Here is a 16,422-nt window from a genome sequence, read left to right as displayed (position 1 = left end):
GGCAGGGTGCTTCAGCGCCAGCGCCTTGGCTCTAACCTCTGAGTGACGGAGGGCCCGTTCCCTCCCCTTTCTGGCCGAGCGCTCCCTTCTGTGAACTCGGCAGGGGGCCGAGTGTGCCAGCACGATGGGGTCACCGTGGCCCACGGCTAAGCCAGACGCCCCCGAAGCCCGGCCTGTGCCTCCTGCGAGAGCCCTGGGGCGGCCAGGTGACCGCAGCTGACAGCAAGCTTGTGGGTATGAGCTGGGGAGGCACGGACCCCAGCCCTGTTCCGGGCCCCTGGGGAGTAAGAGGTACCCCTCTGCCCCGCCCTGGCCACCCACCTCTCCAGGCTGCCTCCTTGGTGTTGGATTGTTGGGGCCATTTCCCACATGAGAGCACGGAGGCCAGGATGAGTTAGATAAGCCGGCCGCTCCTGGCCCTGTGCGGTGGGGGCCCAGAACCGGAAGCCGGCCCTGCTGTCCTAGGTGGTGAGACGTGCCTCCTTCCGCTCCTCCTCCAGAGCACCCAAGCTCCCCCCTGGCGGGCGAGGCCGGTGAGGGGGGTGCAGCGGCTTTGACCTTGAGGCTCTGTGCTCCCCTGTGGGTGTCCAGGAGAAGCGGGGTCTGGTCTGGGCAGAGGTGTCTGTAGGGGCTGGACAGGTGGGAGAGCTGGCCTTTGGGAGGCTGGTCTGCCTCCTGCCGGCTCTGTGACCTCAGGCAAGTGGCTTAACCTCTCTGGGCCTTCGTCACCTTCCCTGTGGCTGTCGTGAGGACTAAGCGTAGGCCGGGTCCTACGGTGGGTGGGTGCTCGGTAAACGTGGACTCCCCTCACCCCAAAGTGCCAGGCTGACCAGGCTGCCCCCAGTGCACAGGCCTGGCCTGAGGGCGCCCCTGCAGCCAGGAGCCCGCAGTGCGTCTGGTCTTTTGAAGGGGGTCTTGGCCCACTTACCCTGTGCACGTAGCCTTAGGCACCTTGGGCCCTAAAGGGGTGGCCCTTCCCGGGCACGGGCCTCTAGGGCAGCCCCCTCCTTCACTCATGGTGGGGCTGGCACCGTGTCTCACCTCCTCCAGACAGCCTCCAGCCGTGGTCCCCAGGTCTCTGCAGGAGGCGCCACGCCTGTCCCCAAACCTGCTGACTGCAGCCTGTGGGGCCCGAGCTGGGCGGACTCTGGTCCGCCAACTGCAGAGGGCATGATAAGGCGGGTGGGGGCCTCGCTCGGGGAGGCAGCCTGGCCTATCTTGTCGGGCAGCCCATCCGGGCCCTTGGAGAGGCTGTGGCCTTGAGTCCCGTGTCTCCAGGCCTAGGGAGCAAGGAGGCCGCGGGGTGAGCCCATGCTGGTAGTTGACTCCTGCCCTGCGGGGTCTCTGGACCCTCAGCGCCTTGCCCTCTTTCCCCAGTGACGGGTTGGGAGGTTGTCACTGGGTGGCGCCCACCAGGCCGCTCTTGCCCGGCCTGCGGCCCTGGCTCCCCACACCCGCGGGCCCCTGCGCACGCCCCCTCCCAGACACAGGCCTTCCCGGAGGCCTCCCCACCCCACTGGCTGCTTCTGGCCCCTCTCTCACGTTGCCCGGGCCGCTCGGGCATGTCACAGCTTCTGGATGGCAGGGCCTGTGTCTCTCGGGGTGCTGGCCTGGCGCACAGGAAGAGAGAAGGACGAGGGAAGGCAGGCTCCAGGTGTGACCCGTCTGTGTCCCGTGCCCCCTCCGGGCTTGCGTCCGTGGCCTTCATCCACCCGCCGAGGGCGGGCTGGCAGGAGGCCCATCTTGTGGAGGAAGGTGAGCACGACCCTGGGTCTCTCGGGGCCACAGGGCAGGGCGCTCTGTCCACGCGTGAGCTCTTTGCCCTGCTCTGAGCGTCGCCCGGGACACTTGCCCCGACACCCAGACTTAGCACAGCGGGGCTCCCGTGACCACCCACCAGGCGCCGACCCTGCAGGAACAGAGGCCACGGGAGTCACTAGAAAACGCAGGCTGTTTATGTATAAATAGGTGATGCCCCCAGGAGCCCCACACGCTTCGCGGGCTGCCCAGGGTGAAGGTTCTGTGCAGGTGGCCCTGGGCACCTCCCAGAGCCTCATCAGACACGCCTTCCCCGGGTGGGGGCTTTTCAGGAGTCCCCAGGGCTGGAGGGGGTGCAAAGCAGCTCTGCCCAGCCCAGTCCCCTGCCCCCACCGGCCCGTAGCGCCTACAGCTCCGGTGTCCTCCGGCCGGGGCTGCCTCGCTCTCCCAGGGCCCAGAGTGAGGTCCGTCCGTCCGCCCCGGCCCTGCCGGTGCCTGCCTCACGACAGCCCCGTGACGGCCAGGTGAGCCCGGTGGGTTCCCGGTTCGTCAGATAAACTCGGGCGCCCTCTCCTGGGGCCACGGGCCTGCTGGCGGGAGGAAGGCTGGGAAGTGGTGCCGCCGGCCCGGCACCAGGGCTCCCGGGAGGGGCTTCACCTTTGGCAAGAGGGTGAGGGGCCCCCTGCTTTCCCAGAGGCCTGGGCAAGCCTGGTCCGGGCAGGCGGCCGGGGACCCCCGTGGCCCTCCTACAGGTCCTCTGCAGGGATCAGCATTCTCTTCTCCACGTGGCGACTCTTCCTGAGGCCGCCAGAGCCTCCGGCCACGCTGGGATGGGCACCAGGGCTCGGGGCCTCGTGAGTGGCCTGCTGGGTGTAGTGCTGATAGGTGGGTGAGAAGTTGTGGACGGCGTCCTGCACGATGTCCTGCGGGCTCATGGTCTCCTTGAGGCCGCTGGAGATGCTGTGCATGGGTGCCTCGGGGGCTGGGGGCAGACAGCACGTGGGTGGGGCCAGGGCGCCCTGGACCTGTTCCCCCCCCACCCCCCCGCCGCCCCCCATCGGGGGCCTGGGCCCTGGGGACACGGCCCTGCCCCCACCGGCCTCGGGGCTTCCCAGGGCTGGGGTCTGGCATCCCCAGGCCCCCCCCCCCGGCTCGGCCAGCAGGGGGCACTTCAGGACCTCTGAATCCCAGCCTGGCTCCTCTACCCTGGGACTGTCCCAGCCGGGACTCCCCAGGGGCCACAGGGGGAAGCCGCCCAGGCTGGCTCCTGTCTTCTCTCCGGCCTACAGTGAGCCCTTCACGCTTGTCACTTTAGGCTGCTGGAGCGGCCGCAGGCCATCTCTGCCGCTGAGCGTCGTTCGCTAGGGATGCCCGGGGCCCTGGGGCCCAGACGTCCAGTCCAGCCATTTCACCCCAAGCTCGGAGCCGTGCACCTCGCTGCCCCTGGGCCAGAAGCAGACGCCGCACCCGTCTAGCCTCCGATGGGGCTGTCTCCCTGTCCGTGTTGCTGACATCCCCTGGGCCCGTGCAGGAGGGCGGGACAGAGATGTGGTGCGGCCAGAGGCAGGCGGGGCTGTCTGGGCCCGTCCGCAGGCCCTCGGCACACCCCCACCCCCCGCGGGGCCCGCGTACCTGGCGAGCTCTCCTTCTCCGCGTAGACCTGGACGGTGAAGGCGTAGCGCAGGGCGATGGAGGCAAACAGCATCTCGATGCAGATGATGAAGTTCTGGTAGCCCGCGGCCAGCGTGCCGGCCCCTACCTTGCTCCCGTCGATGACCTGGGCCTCAGGGATGACCCCACACTTCTCCAGGATGGCCAGCAGCATCCCTGGGGGGTGGTGACAGCCGCTCAGGCACCTGCCCTACACGGGCCTTGTGAGCTCAGCGGGATCTGCAGAGGGGACGAGGGTCAGGCCCTGGGACGTCCCATCCGTGTGGTCCTGTCCCACGGTGGGGGTTGGGGGTGGCTGACATTCACGGGGAGGGGTGCCTCCAAAGCCAAGTTCTCAGCACGGTGGCCATCTGGGCGCTCCCCAAGCGTCTGCCCTGACCTCCCTGGTCCCAGAGTTGGGGCCTGCCTGACACCCTGACACGCCTCTGCAGGGTGAGGTCTGGGGGTGTCCCCAGCCTGGCCCAGGGCCTCTGCCTGTCCGTTCCATCCACCACAGGCCAGACCTACTGGACAGGGACTCGATATTTCCCCTGCGCCAGGGGCTGTGTGGCTTCTGGCTGAGGGAGGGGTAGTACTGACCTGTGCTACAACCAGAGAGACTGAGGCCAGGCCTAAGGGCACCCGGGGAACCGGGGCGGAGATGGGGTTGGGACAGGCTCTGGGCTCCAGCCCCTGCCCCAGCAGCCCACCCACCCTGCCAGAAAGAGAGGAAGATGACGGCCTTGATGGTGAAGAACTTGAGGACAGGCTCGAAGGGCTGCAGGAGCTCCCTGGTGGCCAAGTAGAAAAGGAACAGGGCGTAGAGGGCCAGGCTGACAGAGACGTTGTAGACCAGGGTGATGTAGAGGTAGCCGCTGTGGATGCTGGGGCCAGAGCAGGGGTCGGGGGTCAGGGCAGGACCCTGCCCCGTGCCCTCCCCACTTTCTCGGCCGTATCACTGGCCCGTGCGCTCCAGCCTGGGCACCGACAGTGACCCAGACCCGGACCTTCCCTGCGTGGCGGGCAGACGGTACCCAAGGGCAACAGCGAGGGAGCTGGGGTGCCCCCCACAGCGGTGAGGAGGTAGCCTTTCTCCCTGTGAAACCCTGTGTCCCTCTTCCTCTGTCCACCTGGGCACGGCCGGCGGGAGCGGGCCTCTACCTCGTGGACACACGGGCGGGTGTATGTGAACGTGTGTGTGCATGTTGGGTGTGTGTTCACGTGCACATGTCAGCGTTGTGTGCGCATAAGCATGTGAGCTGGGTCCGTGCGTGTGCACGGGCTGGCGTGGGTGTGGACACGTGCGTGCGAGCTGGGTCTGTGTGTGCCTGTGCGTGTGCACGGGCTGGCGTGGGCGTGGACCTGGCACAGGGCTCCTGGTACCAGGGAGGTCCCCGGCGGCGCCCCGCGCCTGAGTGCCTTAACCCCCCACCCCCGCCTCGTTCTCCTCCGGGTGGGCCGGCTGCAGGCTGCGAGGTCCTGGGGTCCTTGGCACACGTGGGTCTGCCTGCCACGGCTTTGCCCTGGCGGGTTCCCGAGAGGAGGGCGAGGCCTGTCCGTTCCTTCGTATGGGGACTTGGCCCTGGGCTGAGCCCTCCCCCAGGCCCTGCCGGCCTCCGCCCCGCACGGTGCCCCCACCAGGCCGGGCCCGCCCCCTCCCCGCAGGCACATCGGCCTGGCCTTACTTGAAGTCCCCGTCGTGGTATTTGCCGAACGCCTGCAGGACGATGGTGACCACGGCCATGATGGGCTTCACGATGCAGAACTGCAGTGTGGCCTGGGTGGGGGAGGGGAGCGTGGGGGCGCTCAGGGCGGTGGCTGGGAGGGGAGGGCAGAGGCAGGCAAGAGCCCCACTCACCTGCTTGCAGAAGCGAAGGAAGCCGATGGAGTAGGACATGCCCTGGAGGCAGCAGGTGCCGTAGATGCAGCTTGACCTGGGGTGACCAGTCCCTGAAGCAGGGCTCCGGGGGGGGGGACGCGTCCCCAGACCCGCCCTGCTGCCCTGGGCGTGGAGGGACCCCGGTGGGCTCCGGGGGGGGTGAGGCTTACCGGATGGGCTTCCCCCGAATCTCGGCCATGATGGCGCTCTCGCCCCCCAGGTACTGGAAACAGAGGCTCAAGAAGCTGTAAATGACAAAGGCTGCAGAGGGGCAGGGCAGGGCGGCGGCAGTGAGCCTGGGCTCCCCTGGGACGCCCGGCTGCAGGAGGGCTTTCTGACCCCTGTGTGCCCACGCCTAGGACCCTCACTCAGCTTTGGGAGCCCACGCCATCCCCGGTGACCCCGGGGCGGGCGGAGCCCTCGGCGGTCACTGAGGCAGCGATGCCCCACCCAGGGCCCGGACCCCGCCCTCGCATCCCGAATCCCGACCGTCAGGCGTCGGGCGGCCGGTTCCCGCAGGGCTGGACCGGGCTGGACCGAGCCGTTCCCCGCCCCCTAGGGTGGGGTTCCGGCCCCGGAGGGTGGGGTTCCGGAGCCGGCTGTGCGTCCCTCGGGCCCTCCCCGGAGCCAGGGGGCGCTCACCTTCATAGCAGTCACGCACCGAGGCGAAGTAGACGTAGTGCTGGTGGCCCCCCAGGAGGAGGAGGCTGAGCCAGGAGTCGAAGGCGTAGATGGGCACGATGAAAAGCAGACGAATGATGTAGCGCTGCTCGTTGGGGACCGTGTAGGAGCGCAGGTGCAGGTAGATCTGGGCGGACAGAGCCAGGGAGGCGTGGGCGCGACGGGCCAGAGGGGCGGTGGGAGGCAGCAGCGAGGACTTGGCCGGGCGCGGCAGCCCCTTCTTAGCGGACACGCGCACGCACGCACGCACGCACGCACTCGTGTGTTCACTCGTCCAAGGAGAATTTCCCTGGGGGAGGGGCCGTCCGTGGCCCCTGGGCGGGCAGTTTGGCATTTCAGCGTGGCGGGCCGTCGCCGGGGCCGGTGCCCTGACCCGTTTCCGGGATTTGTCCCTCGGAGCGGATACGCGGCCGAGGGGCCGGGCTGCCCAGAGGAGCCCTACACAGCCCGCGGAGGGGGCGTCCCGAGATGCCCATGCGGGGACGTGCTCCAGCAGGTGCCGAGTAAACACCAGAAGACAAACCAAGGACGGCCCCGCACGCCTTGGAAACGCAGGGCAGACCCGAAAGGAAAGATCCCTGTCTTTCCACGACGGTAGGAAGATACAGGTGACCACTGTTTATCGATAAACCTTTCCTGATTTTCCACGTCGCCTGTGAGGACGTGAAAAACCAGTGACAGGGTCTTCACGAGGAAGATGCACCAGGGAGCTGGGTATACAGGGCTGGCTGTGGTCCCACAGCACCTCTGGAAGGCTTCCCGGAGGAGGTGCCGTTCAGTGCCAGGCGGAGAGAGGGCAGTTGACGGGGAGGCTGTGTGTGGAGCCCCATGCGGACCCCGCAGGGAGTGGCGGGGGCGGGGGACAGGCTCCTTATCAGTCCCTCAGTCCCAGCTGGCGCAGTGGGAGGGGCCCGGCATGACCAGCCAGTAGGAGACGTGGATTCTGCCCGGTGCTGGCGCTGCCCGGCTGGGTGGCCTTGGCAAGTACTCCCTGTGTTCTCCGGCCTTGCCTTCCCGTCTTTAAAGCGAGAGGCTGAGTCTCCCTCTGTCCTTCTGGGCTCTGGAAGGGCAGAGTCTAGCTGCCCTTGAGCTACAGGGGCCTGGCAGTGTGGGCGGGGACGGGAGCTGCGTTCCATGGTGGGGAGGGGGGGTCCCTGACTGCCCTGTCTAGGCGGTGGGGACCCAGGAAGCGCGCGCGCGCGCGCGCACACACACACACACACACACACACAGTCGCCAGCGCTGCAGAAGGTTAGGGTTACACAGACGGGGAAGCCGAGACCCGGACACCCGGACCCAGGACTCTGCTGCTCTCTGCTCTATAAATCACAGCCTCCCCAAGACCCAACACTGTTCCTCCACCGAGGAGTAGGCACCACCCGCCTGTGCGGTCTACCTGTCCAGGGGCGGTGCAAACACTGCCTCCTCCAGGCTGTCCTCCCTGATGGCCCCTGCCGCCCTCAGCTGCACTGTGCTCCACTGGCCCCCATCACACCCTTGTGTCTGCCATGTATTGTGATTTGAGGCCACACAGCAGGCAGCTCTCATCGAGATGGGAGTCTGCTCACCCCTCCGTGCCTCGGAGGCCTCTGGGCCACCCACCCCCCTGCCTGCTGGCCCGGAGCCCCCGCCGGTTGTTTCCTCCCCCAGTGCCGGCTGCGCTACCCTGCAGGCCAGCTCTGCTCTCGGCACTGCCCCCCCCCCCCCCCCCCCCCCCCCCCCCGCCGCCTTCTCTGGCTCCCACACCCCCCAGGCTGAAAGCCAAACTCCGCTCTTCTGCGTCCTGAGTGCCCTCTGCCCAGACGGCCGGCTCCCTGGCCTCCCACCTCGCTGTCGCCCCGGTGCCTCCCCGAATGTCCGTTCTCCACTGCCCGGCCCCTGCGCTCAGACCCAAGACCTGCTGCCCGCGCCCGTTCTTCCTCGCTGCTGGGCGCGGCCATCCCCCCTCTGGGGGGCTGCCCCGTCTGCCGGGGGTTGTCACCGCCTGGGGCCGGGGGCTCCTGCGCTTCCCTGAATCTGAGGGGGCGGCCCCCCCGACGCCCTGTCCTCCCAGCCCAGCTCTGTCCCTGGCACAGACCTCCCGTCCCCGGCTCCCACACGCCACGTTCTGGACAAGGCCCCCTCCCCTGCCCCTGTGCCCTGGCCTGCTGCCGCCTCCGATGTCCCACGTCCCACGGAGAGCGGGGACCCGGAGACGCAGAGGGGAGGGTTTACCTGGTGGCAGGTGAGCACCAGGGCGGTCCACACAAAGACCCCCGAGATGCCGCGGGCCAGCGCGGTGGTGAGGAAGAGCCGGGAGGCGCCCTGGGAGCTGTTCCCCACGCGGTCCATCTGCGGCCCGGCGGGCACGGTGGGCACAGCCGGCCCGGGGCTGGGCCGTGGCCATGTTCCCAGGAGCCCCGAGGCGTTAGTCATCTGCAGAGGTGAGAGAGGATGCGGGGAGGAGCGAGGGCAAAGGTGCGCCCAGGCGGCTGGGAGCAGCCCCGGAGCGGCCCGGGGAGGAGGGAGCGGGGGCAGGGAGGGGGCAGCCGTCGCTGCTGGCGGAGCCGGAGTCTGACCGGCTGGCCCGCTCCCCTGACCCCGGGCAGCCCTGGGCAGCTCCGTGCACAGGAGCTCGGCTCCAAGGCCTGGGCCCGGGACGCCCTCCTTCCCTGGGGTGGTGCCCGCCTCCACTGCTCGGGTTTGCGGGGACCCCGCACGTTAGGGGCCGGAGGTGTCTGGGAAAGCGGGGGAGCCCCCGTTGCCCTGGCTGCCCGGGGTGGAGTCGGACAGCACTGCCCGCGGCCGCCGATGGGGAGTTCGGCCCGGCACCCACCGGCTCCCCGGAACCTGCCGGACTGTCGGGGTGCCGGCTTTGCTGCGGGGCCGTTCTCCGCCCCGAGCCCGCTCGCCGGCCCCGGATGCCAGTTCTCCAGCTGCTTGCCGGCCACCTGGGGCACCGGGCACCTCCCCTTCTCCCACCCAGGCCTTCCCTGGCCTCTCCCCCTCCCTCCGGCCCCACCGTAGCGACCCAGCGCCTACCTCTCAGGCCGGAAGCTCGGGCCCGGCCCTGGGAGGCCCGGCCTCCAGGGAAGCCTGGCTGGTCATTTGTGTGGCCACGTGGCCCTGGTGGCAGCCCCACGGGGGTGGGGAAGGGCTGCTATCTGGAGGCCCTATCGGGCTTGGGGAGGGGCGGCCACAGCCGCCTCTCCAGGGTAGCCCACCTGAGCTGCCGCCTGCAGGGAGGGGCCCAGCAGGAGTGGGAGGAGCTGAGGCCTGTCCCCTCCCCCCGCGGTTGACATTCTATCTTGGCCGCTGGCAGCTGGCTCCCAGGATCCTACAGGCCGCCAGGTGCCCTCACCTGCCTGTGCCAGCCGGTCAGGTGGCTCCTGCCTGGGCCCCAGGCGGCCAGGAGGGGTCTCGGTGGGTGGGGTGGGCGTGGGCTGCGTGGGGCCACGGGTTTCCGTGTGGGGCGATGACAAAGTCGTGGACCGAGGTAGGCAGGCCGCTGCACTCAATGCGGTGAAACGGTTTGCTTCAAGGATGGGTGAATTTGCGTTGTGAGAATCTCACCCTGTCCCCCACAGGTACTCTGGAAACACTCCAGGGTGGAGGGGTGGAGGGGGACAGACAGGTCACTGGGCTCGCTGGGGGGCCTGGCTTCTGCTGCCCTGGGCTCAACCCTGAGCCCAGAGGCCCTCTGGGGAACGGCTGTCTCTGCTGTGTCTCTGGAGGGGGCGTCGGGGTCAGGGCCATGCTCCGGTCGCAGACGCGTTCATGCTGCGGCCGTGGGTACCAGGACCAAGTGCCTGCTCTGTGCCCGTGATGGGGACACCCCGTCCGTGTCCTCTGTGCCACCTAACGCTCCCCGCAGACCTGGGCGACGGGGTCAAGGGCTGAACTGTTGGAACTACCGTTCCCTTTTAGATGTGGGGGTGGGGGGCTCAGAGAGGTTCATCCGCGTGTCTGCGGCCCCACCCCTGCACACACCAGCCCCGGGGGAGCCCCCCGAGGACAGGCCTTGCCTGAGTCTGCCCCCCACTCCGCATCACCCCCAGCGGGCCTCCTCTGAGCACTGCCTGGAACCTTCCACACCGACCTTTCTCCCAGCCGTCCCCTCGTCCCGCAGGCTCGCATGTCACCCACTCGGTCCTGTCCCCTCTTCAAATCCCACTTCTGTCCGCCTGTTGGCTTTCTGCTGCCCCCCGCCCCCTGCACGGGGGCTGCCGTGCCCATCCCCGGACGTGGGGGGTAGGCAGTCTGGTGTGCCCTGATCCCTCGATGCCAGCTCCCAGCCGGTGCCCCGGGACCCGCAGGAGCGTCCGTCAGTGTGTGCAGGGTGGTGCTGCCGGCCGTGGACGTGGCTGTCATCTTGATGGGGCAATCCTGGAGGTAGCACCCATCATCGCCCCTGGTGACAATAGCTTGGGGACCCTCGAGGGAGAAGACTCAGCTTCTGGGACATGGACGGGGCGGGCAGGGGCCTGGGGAACCCACTCGTGCTACAGGCGGGGAAACAGGCCTACATCCTTCCCAGGCTGCTGCTGGAGTGACTGGGAATGCAGCAGGGGCACTGTGGTTAGGTGTCAGAAGGACTTCCTAGCCGGAGTCAGCAGGCCCAGGCCTCTGGGAGGGCACTGAAGGGCCTGGCTTTGGGGCGGCTCAAGGCCCGGACCCTGGACCCAGACGGAGGGACTTTGCAAGCGCCGCCTTCTCAAAGGCAGAAACGCTGTGGGGCACAGCGGCAGGTGGGGGCAAGGCATCCGGGATCCTCTTCTGCCCAAGGCCACCCCTGCTCTGACGGCGGAGGCCAGGTCTGCCCCCAAGTTTTCTTGTTCAGCCACTGCCTCCAGGAAGGCCTCCAGGGGTCCCCACTCCAGGGCCTCCTGCACACTCTGGGAAATGGCTGTGCTCAGGGGCCTTCCTACCAGCGCCAGCCATGCGTGCACTTTAGAAGCCTGGGACCCTTCGAGGGGGGGGCCATCCCCTCCCCTCCTTCTCTGGGTCCTGACCTGTCGCTCAGGGGGCAGCCCCGGCCCTTAGGGCCTTGTTCTGCCCATGCCCTGGGCGGTCACCTTAGCAGAGACCTTCGCCCCCCTGGGCCTTTGCTTTCTCATCTGTGCGGACGAGTCTGAGTTCTCCCGCCGCTCCTTGGGCTACGGCCTGTCGTACACCTGCCGTCACTGGGGGCCTGGGACAACCCCCCTCGGCCTGCTCTCAGTTCGGGGGAAAGGGTCCGGCCCCAGGGCTCTCCCTGGAGAGAAGGAGCCTGGGTGGGTGGGGCATGGGAGGGCGGCAGGGGAAGGAGCCGGGTGGGGGCTGGGGTTCGGCCCTGGGGGCGAGGGGGCCAGGACGGCTGATTCCTCAGCACCTGGCTGCCCGTGGGGCTGTTTGAATGTGGCCCCACCCCGGCCGCGGGTGTCACGGGCCACGCACACTCAGGAGAGGTGGCGGGCCGGCCCGGCCTGGTTTCCCTGCCTGGGGCTGGACGCTGACCGAGCCCGTCACAGGACGGACCTGCCTGCCCAGATCCGGGCAGCCGGGGCCTCTGACCCCTGTCTCCAGTGACCAGGTGCCTGGACTCCCGGCAGGTCCTGGCTGGGCCGTGGGGCGGCTGAGACCTGGGAGCCCTCATCCCCACACCTGCCCTTCACCGCTGATGACCCACGGCCCCTGTCTCCTTGGCCTTCCTGCTGGCCCTGGACCTCCTTCCTCACCTGCCCTGCCAGGCCAGCCCCCTTCTCAGACGGGCCGCCACCTGGGGACATCACTGAAGGCTCGCGGCCCCTTCCCTGCCCCCCACCCCCACCCCTGGGCAGGCAGAGGCAGGGCTGGGGCACGGCGGTGGGGGCATCGAGACACCTCGCTCCCCCCAGGCCGGCCCCATCGGAGTCCTCTGACTCTCCCGGGGGCCCTCCCCTGCTGGCGCCCGGGGAGTGGCAGACAGGGTTTGCCACGAGCTTTTCTTACAGCCCACGCGGCCGTTGACTCAACTAATACCCACCGTGGCCTGGGGCCTGGGGTGACTGGACTGGGGCCACTGGCAGCCAAGGGTCCTGGGGGCTCGGGCCTTTATGCCACTCGTGTGGGAGCTGGGAGAAGTGGGGCAGCGGCGGGGCCTCTGTGGCCCTATCACTTCGGCTGTGGAAGGGACCTACTAGCCGGGGCCCCGAGCCGCTTTTCCCTCCCTCTGGGCCCCGGGGGATGGGGGCGGCGGGTCCTTCCAGCTCTCATTCCGGGCCCCCTTACACGCTTGGGTGAGCAGGGAGGCTCCAGGACGCTGGCTCCTGACCTGGGCCAGGGCCCTGGGTCAGACGCTCCGGGGTGGGACCCTGATGCGCCGCTCTCTGTGTCTGTGACCTTGGGCAGACCCTGGTTCTCTCTGAACCTCGGTTCCCTCTGTGTTTGGAGCCCCCGCGTGCCCCGGGCTCCCTGTCACCTGTTTCTCTTGGAGGTGGCCACAGGCCGCTGGAGCCCAAGACAGCCCAGGACGGCCGTCCAAGTCCTGCTGTCCTGCCAGCCAGGTCGCCTGCCGTAGGCTTCTCTCGTCATCTGGGCCAATCAGCCCCGGGGGACCCCAGCGTGGGATCTGGGGGCCTCCCCCCCTTCCTCTGGGGCTCCCCCGTCCTTCCTGCGCATCCCCGGGCGGCCCCCTCCTCTGTGCCGCCTCCGTCCCCAGAGAGAAGCTGTGTGTGCCCAGGGCCTGCCTGTACCTGCCTGTTGCCCCAGAGGTAGCTGGCTGTCCTGGGTGTGTACCTGGAGGCCCTCCTCCGTCTCTATGCGGGGCTGGGGTGGGGTGCTGGCCTGAGGACCCTTTCTGGCTACGAGGTGGCATCCTGGGGCCTGCCCTGGCCCTGTCCTCTTGAGGGGAGAAGGGGTGGGGCACAGACGCCGGGACTCCCAGAATTTCAAGGTGTGGGCGTTTTTCTCTGAGAGCCCCTGCCCCACTGGAGTGAATGGGACCCCGGCCTGGACCCCTCACCCCTCCCGTGAACTGGGGCCCACAGCTCACCTCCATGGCGGCTCCTTCGGCTGTCCGGCCGGCCCCCTCGAGCAGCTCGGCGGCGGGGCCCCAGGCCGGGGAGGGGTGGCCGGGATGTCCAGCCCCACGGTGAGGCCTCCGGACCTCCGCGGTTCCTCCTCACGGCAGCCAGGGTCGGTCTGAGACGCTGTTGCTTCTGGGGAAGTCCTGGCCTTTCCCTGGACCCAGAAAACTCCTCCTTGCTGCCCGCCCACCTTGCCGGACCGGCCCTGCCTGCTGGGATGCCGCCCGGGGCCACACCCTCTGCCCTGCCCTGCCACCGTCCAGCGGGGGCCGCAAGCTGGCCTCGGGGTCCCTGCCATCTGGGTGTGGGTCTCGTCGGGACCACTGACCCCCGTGGCTGCATCGCTAGTCTGTGTGGGCGGGAGTCTGACGCCCACCTTCTCTGGTGCAGCGAGGGTTAAATGGGGCGATGCTGTGGCCCCAGTCCCACTGGCTTCACCTGCACAGCCCTGAGCCTTGGTCTTCCCGGCTGCGAAGGGGGCTCAGGGGTCCGTGTGCTCCCAGGTCGTGTGCGGGTTGAGCGTGGGGCCTGCACGGCCCGGGAGCCGGCGCGGCCTGGGACTTCCTGTGGTTTCTCGGAGACCTCTATTTCTCACAGTGTCTCTCCCCCTCCCCTCCTTCCAGCTGCCTCCCTACTTTGGCCCGCCAGATCGCAAGGCCCAGGAATCGAGGTGCCCCGCGGGGTCCCCACCTGCCTTCACAACGGATGGGCTCCTGTCCCTGAGCAGCCCAGCGCAGGGGTCCCAGTGCGCCTCCTCCAGAGACGTGGACCCCTAAGACTATTGGCCGCCGGCTCTCTGGCCTCTGGCCTGGGCTTCCTGGGGCCCACGGAGACACGGTCCCCATCAAAGTGTCCCCAGACGTGGGCTTCCTCCCAAAAGCCCCCCCCGCACCCCGTCCCGGGGGCTTCGGGGCCTCCCATCCTGTCACAGACCTCAGGGATTGATGCGTCCTCGCTTCCCACGAGCCAGTCCTCACCCCCCGCGACCGCGTCTGCGTGCTTCCTGTTGGGACGTGCACTAGCAGACCGCGGCGCAGAGCGCCTCCCTGCCGTCGTCCCCTGGGCACTCAGGGCCCTCGGATTTCACTCATCCACGGGCATCGTCTTGGCCACTTACCCTCGTGCCCCCCTCCTGGTTTCCAACTTCACTGCAGGGCGTTAACGGAAGGGCCGGTCCCGCGAGCAGCGTCTGATGCCCCCGGTTAGTTGTCCTACCTGGTTTAGGGGGGACCGGGGCTCTGTCAAAGCCCTGGATAAGCAGCTCGGGGTGACAGCAGACAGCGGCCGCCCTCCCTGGCTTCTCTTGACCCCCAAGGGCACCTGCCGGCCCTTGGCTCGGAGCTGGAACCACGCCCCCACGTCCTCTAAGGAACAGGGGGGGCGTGCGAGGGAGGGGCCCGGGGGTCTCCACGCGCAGCTCAGTGGCGCTGGGCCGGCCAGATCGCGCCCTGTCGACCAAGGGCACGGCCTTGACAAAGGAGCCTCGTCTGGCAGTCTGGGCTGCAGGGGCTGGCAAACTGGCCCGAAACGAAGATCACGATTCACGCTGGGCCGCGAATCACTGCAAGGCCGAACTGCAGTCTGACCGCTGGGTAAGCGCCACCCGCGTCCACGTCCGCGGAGCACACAGCCCCGCCTGCGGAAACCGAGGCCTCGCGGTCTCTGTCGAGTGCGTCCCTCTCCCCCAGAATCGTCGCAGCCGGGAGGGCGCGGCCGCGGCAAAGGGCAGAGTCACGTGCCCGCATTTGCACGGCAGGGCGGCTTCCGGGCCGGGAGCCTCGAGTGTCGGTCTGTGTTTTACGAGCTTCGGGCCGCTGTCGATGACTTGAGGAAGGTGCTGGGGGCCTGGTTTCCATTACACGTCCACCGTCCAGGTGGGCGGCCGAGGGCCGGCGCCGCCCCGTGTCCCCAGCCCGCGTCCGCCAGCGCGCCCCTGCCTCTTCTCAGGGCGGCCACGTGACTCCACCTCGTTTCCCCCTCTGGCACACGTGGGTGACCAGGGTGGCGACCTCCCTCCAGTCTGAGTGAGGGCCGAGAAGGGTGGGCCCCAGAGCCTGGCCACGGTGCCAAGCAGCACGGGCGTGAGTCCTGTTGCTGTACATTTAGGGACCAAACAGAAAGCCAGAGGCTGCGGATCCGAAACCCAGGCTCAGACGGGACCCAAGCCTCAGGTCCCTGCTTGTTACACGGGAGAAGTCATGACTGCACAGGGCAGACGCTGGTCCGAAGTGTTGACCTGAGGACACCAGGCCTCTGCTCCTGCTCTGGGGGGGCTGCCTCTGCGGGGGCCAGCTCCTCCCCTCCCACCTAAGGTCTCCCGTGCCCGCCCCCCCGGGCTTCCTCGCTCTGGCCATGACATTACTGCCCACCCGTCAGGACACACGAGTCACCTTGGGGGTCCTCGTATGTGTGGAGATCCCTTCCCTTCTCCGGTCGGCTCCTGTGTCCTTAGAACCTGTGCCGGTCCCGGTCCCCCAAGCGGCCCACCAAGTGCGGTTTGGCGTGCAGGATCTTACCGGGGAAGGCCAGTGTGAAAGCAGGAAGGGTGGGAGCGGTCAGGCTGGGGACACGGCTGCCCGAGACCAGGATGGGGGGCGAAGCCGGCCACAAAGGAGTCCCGTGTCTCCCGGGATGGGCCTGCCTCAGTCGCCCCCCCCCCCCCCCCCGTGTCCCTGACAGGTGCAGGCACCAGGAGGGGGCGGCGGGACCTTGGTCACTCAGGCTCCCCGTAGCAGCAGGTGAGTGGAGCGCCTTCCCCGCTTAGGAGTCGGTGCCGCCTCCAGGAAGTCTGGTCGGATTCCCTCGGCCAGTCTGTGCCCTGCACGGGCAGCGTCTGCCGAGGGAAAGAGCCCTCGAGGTTTCCCTCTGCCCCACCCTCGGCAAACTCACGCTGGTCCGGAGGCTTCGGCCCCGTCTTTCCGCTGCCCGCCCTGGAGGGTTTCTCAGGTTAAGACTCTCTGTTTCAGAACCGCCCCCCCCACCCCAGAAGGCCATCCTGGGCGCACGGGGATCCCCGCTGGTTTCTGCCTGCAGGTCCTGAGCCCCCGCTCGCTCTCCCGCGGGCTTCTAGCTTGTGGAACAGACTCACGTGGCAGAACATCTAGCCTGCCAGCTTCTGGTGTGGCCAGTGACGTGCCCTTGTGGCCGGAGGGGGAGAGGGGAGCCCCGCGGGTCCCAGGCTGCCCTCCCAGAGGCCCAGCCGCACAAAGGCCCCACCCCGTAGCTCCGCCCGCCCGTGGAGGTGTTTCCTGGGATGATTTCCGAAAGGCAAACCCGCCTGACTCAAGCCCGGAGCCCTCAGAGGCCTCAGCATTCAGCACCAGAGGCCCCTGCCATCGGCCCCCTCCCCACCCTCGGGCTCTGCCAGCCCCAACGCCCTGGGGCCCGGGCTCAGCCGTGCCGTCCCACGCTGGACTTCTGTTTCCTGGC

At 68.7% G+C, this 16,422-nt stretch overlaps 2 protein-coding genes across 3 annotated transcripts; both read right to left on the bottom strand.

Moving 5' to 3' along the window:
- Positions 1–388: 388 nt before the first annotated feature.
- Positions 389–1,868, bottom strand: LOC115503666 (translation initiation factor IF-2-like). 2 transcript variants are annotated; one of them, XM_030299932.1, is made up of 3 exons: positions 1,543–1,868; positions 1,042–1,280; positions 389–631 (listed from the first exon to the last, which is right to left on the bottom strand). In XM_030299932.1, the coding sequence occupies exons 1-3, from the start codon at positions 1,706–1,708 to the stop codon at positions 395–397; spliced, it is 642 nt and encodes a 213-aa protein (XP_030155792.1). In that variant the 5' UTR covers positions 1,709–1,868; the 3' UTR covers positions 389–394. The 2 variants fall into 2 exon arrangements, with proteins under 2 accessions (XP_030155792.1, XP_030155793.1); XM_030299933.1 differs by having other exon boundaries at positions 389–577.
- A 64-nt stretch (positions 1,869–1,932) lies between these two features.
- TMEM184A (transmembrane protein 184A) lies at positions 1,933–9,201 on the bottom strand. The gene is made up of 9 exons (XM_030299930.1): positions 8,990–9,201; positions 8,183–8,383; positions 5,930–6,095; positions 5,458–5,548; positions 5,267–5,342; positions 5,094–5,185; positions 4,123–4,292; positions 3,391–3,585; positions 1,933–2,740 (listed from the first exon to the last, which is right to left on the bottom strand). Exons 2-9 carry the CDS (start codon positions 8,381–8,383, stop codon positions 2,505–2,507), a joined length of 1,227 nt encoding a protein of 408 aa, XP_030155790.1. The 5' UTR covers positions 8,990–9,201; the 3' UTR covers positions 1,933–2,504.
- Positions 9,202–16,422: the final 7,221 nt, after the last annotated feature.

The sequence above is a fragment of the Lynx canadensis genome, chromosome E3, assembly GCF_007474595.2.
Source record: "Lynx canadensis isolate LIC74 chromosome E3, mLynCan4.pri.v2, whole genome shotgun sequence".
Lineage (NCBI taxonomy): Eukaryota > Metazoa > Chordata > Mammalia > Carnivora > Felidae > Lynx > Lynx canadensis.
Note: the sequence above shows the minus strand (reverse complement) of the source record. Positions and strands in the feature narration are given on the sequence as shown.

Bases quoted from the DNA above. Each gene is read 5' to 3' on its own strand.
- TMEM184A (XM_030299930.1), bottom strand. From the start codon at position 8,383: ATGACTAACGCCTCGGGGCTCCTGGGAACATGGCCACGGCCCAGCCCC. The intron at 5,186-5,266 runs GTGAGTGGGGCT...TCCCCCACCCAG, and splicing joins TCCTTCGCTTCTGCAAGCAG to GCCACACTGCAGTTCTGCAT. The intron at 2,741-3,390 runs GTACGCGGGCCC...GTCTGCCCCCAG, and splicing joins GGAGAAGGAGAGCTCGCCAG to CCCCCGAGGCACCCATGCAC.
- LOC115503666 (XM_030299932.1), bottom strand. From the start codon at position 1,708: ATGAAGGCCACGGACGCAAGCCCGGAGGGGGCACGGGACACAGACGGG. The intron at 1,281-1,542 runs GTGAGAGAGGGG...CTTGCTCCCTAG, and splicing joins GCCCGAGCGGCCCGGGCAAC to GCCTGGAGACACGGGACTCA. The intron at 632-1,041 runs GTGAGACACGGT...CCACCTGTCCAG, and splicing joins CTGGAGGCTGTCTGGAGGAG to CCCCTACAGACACCTCTGCC.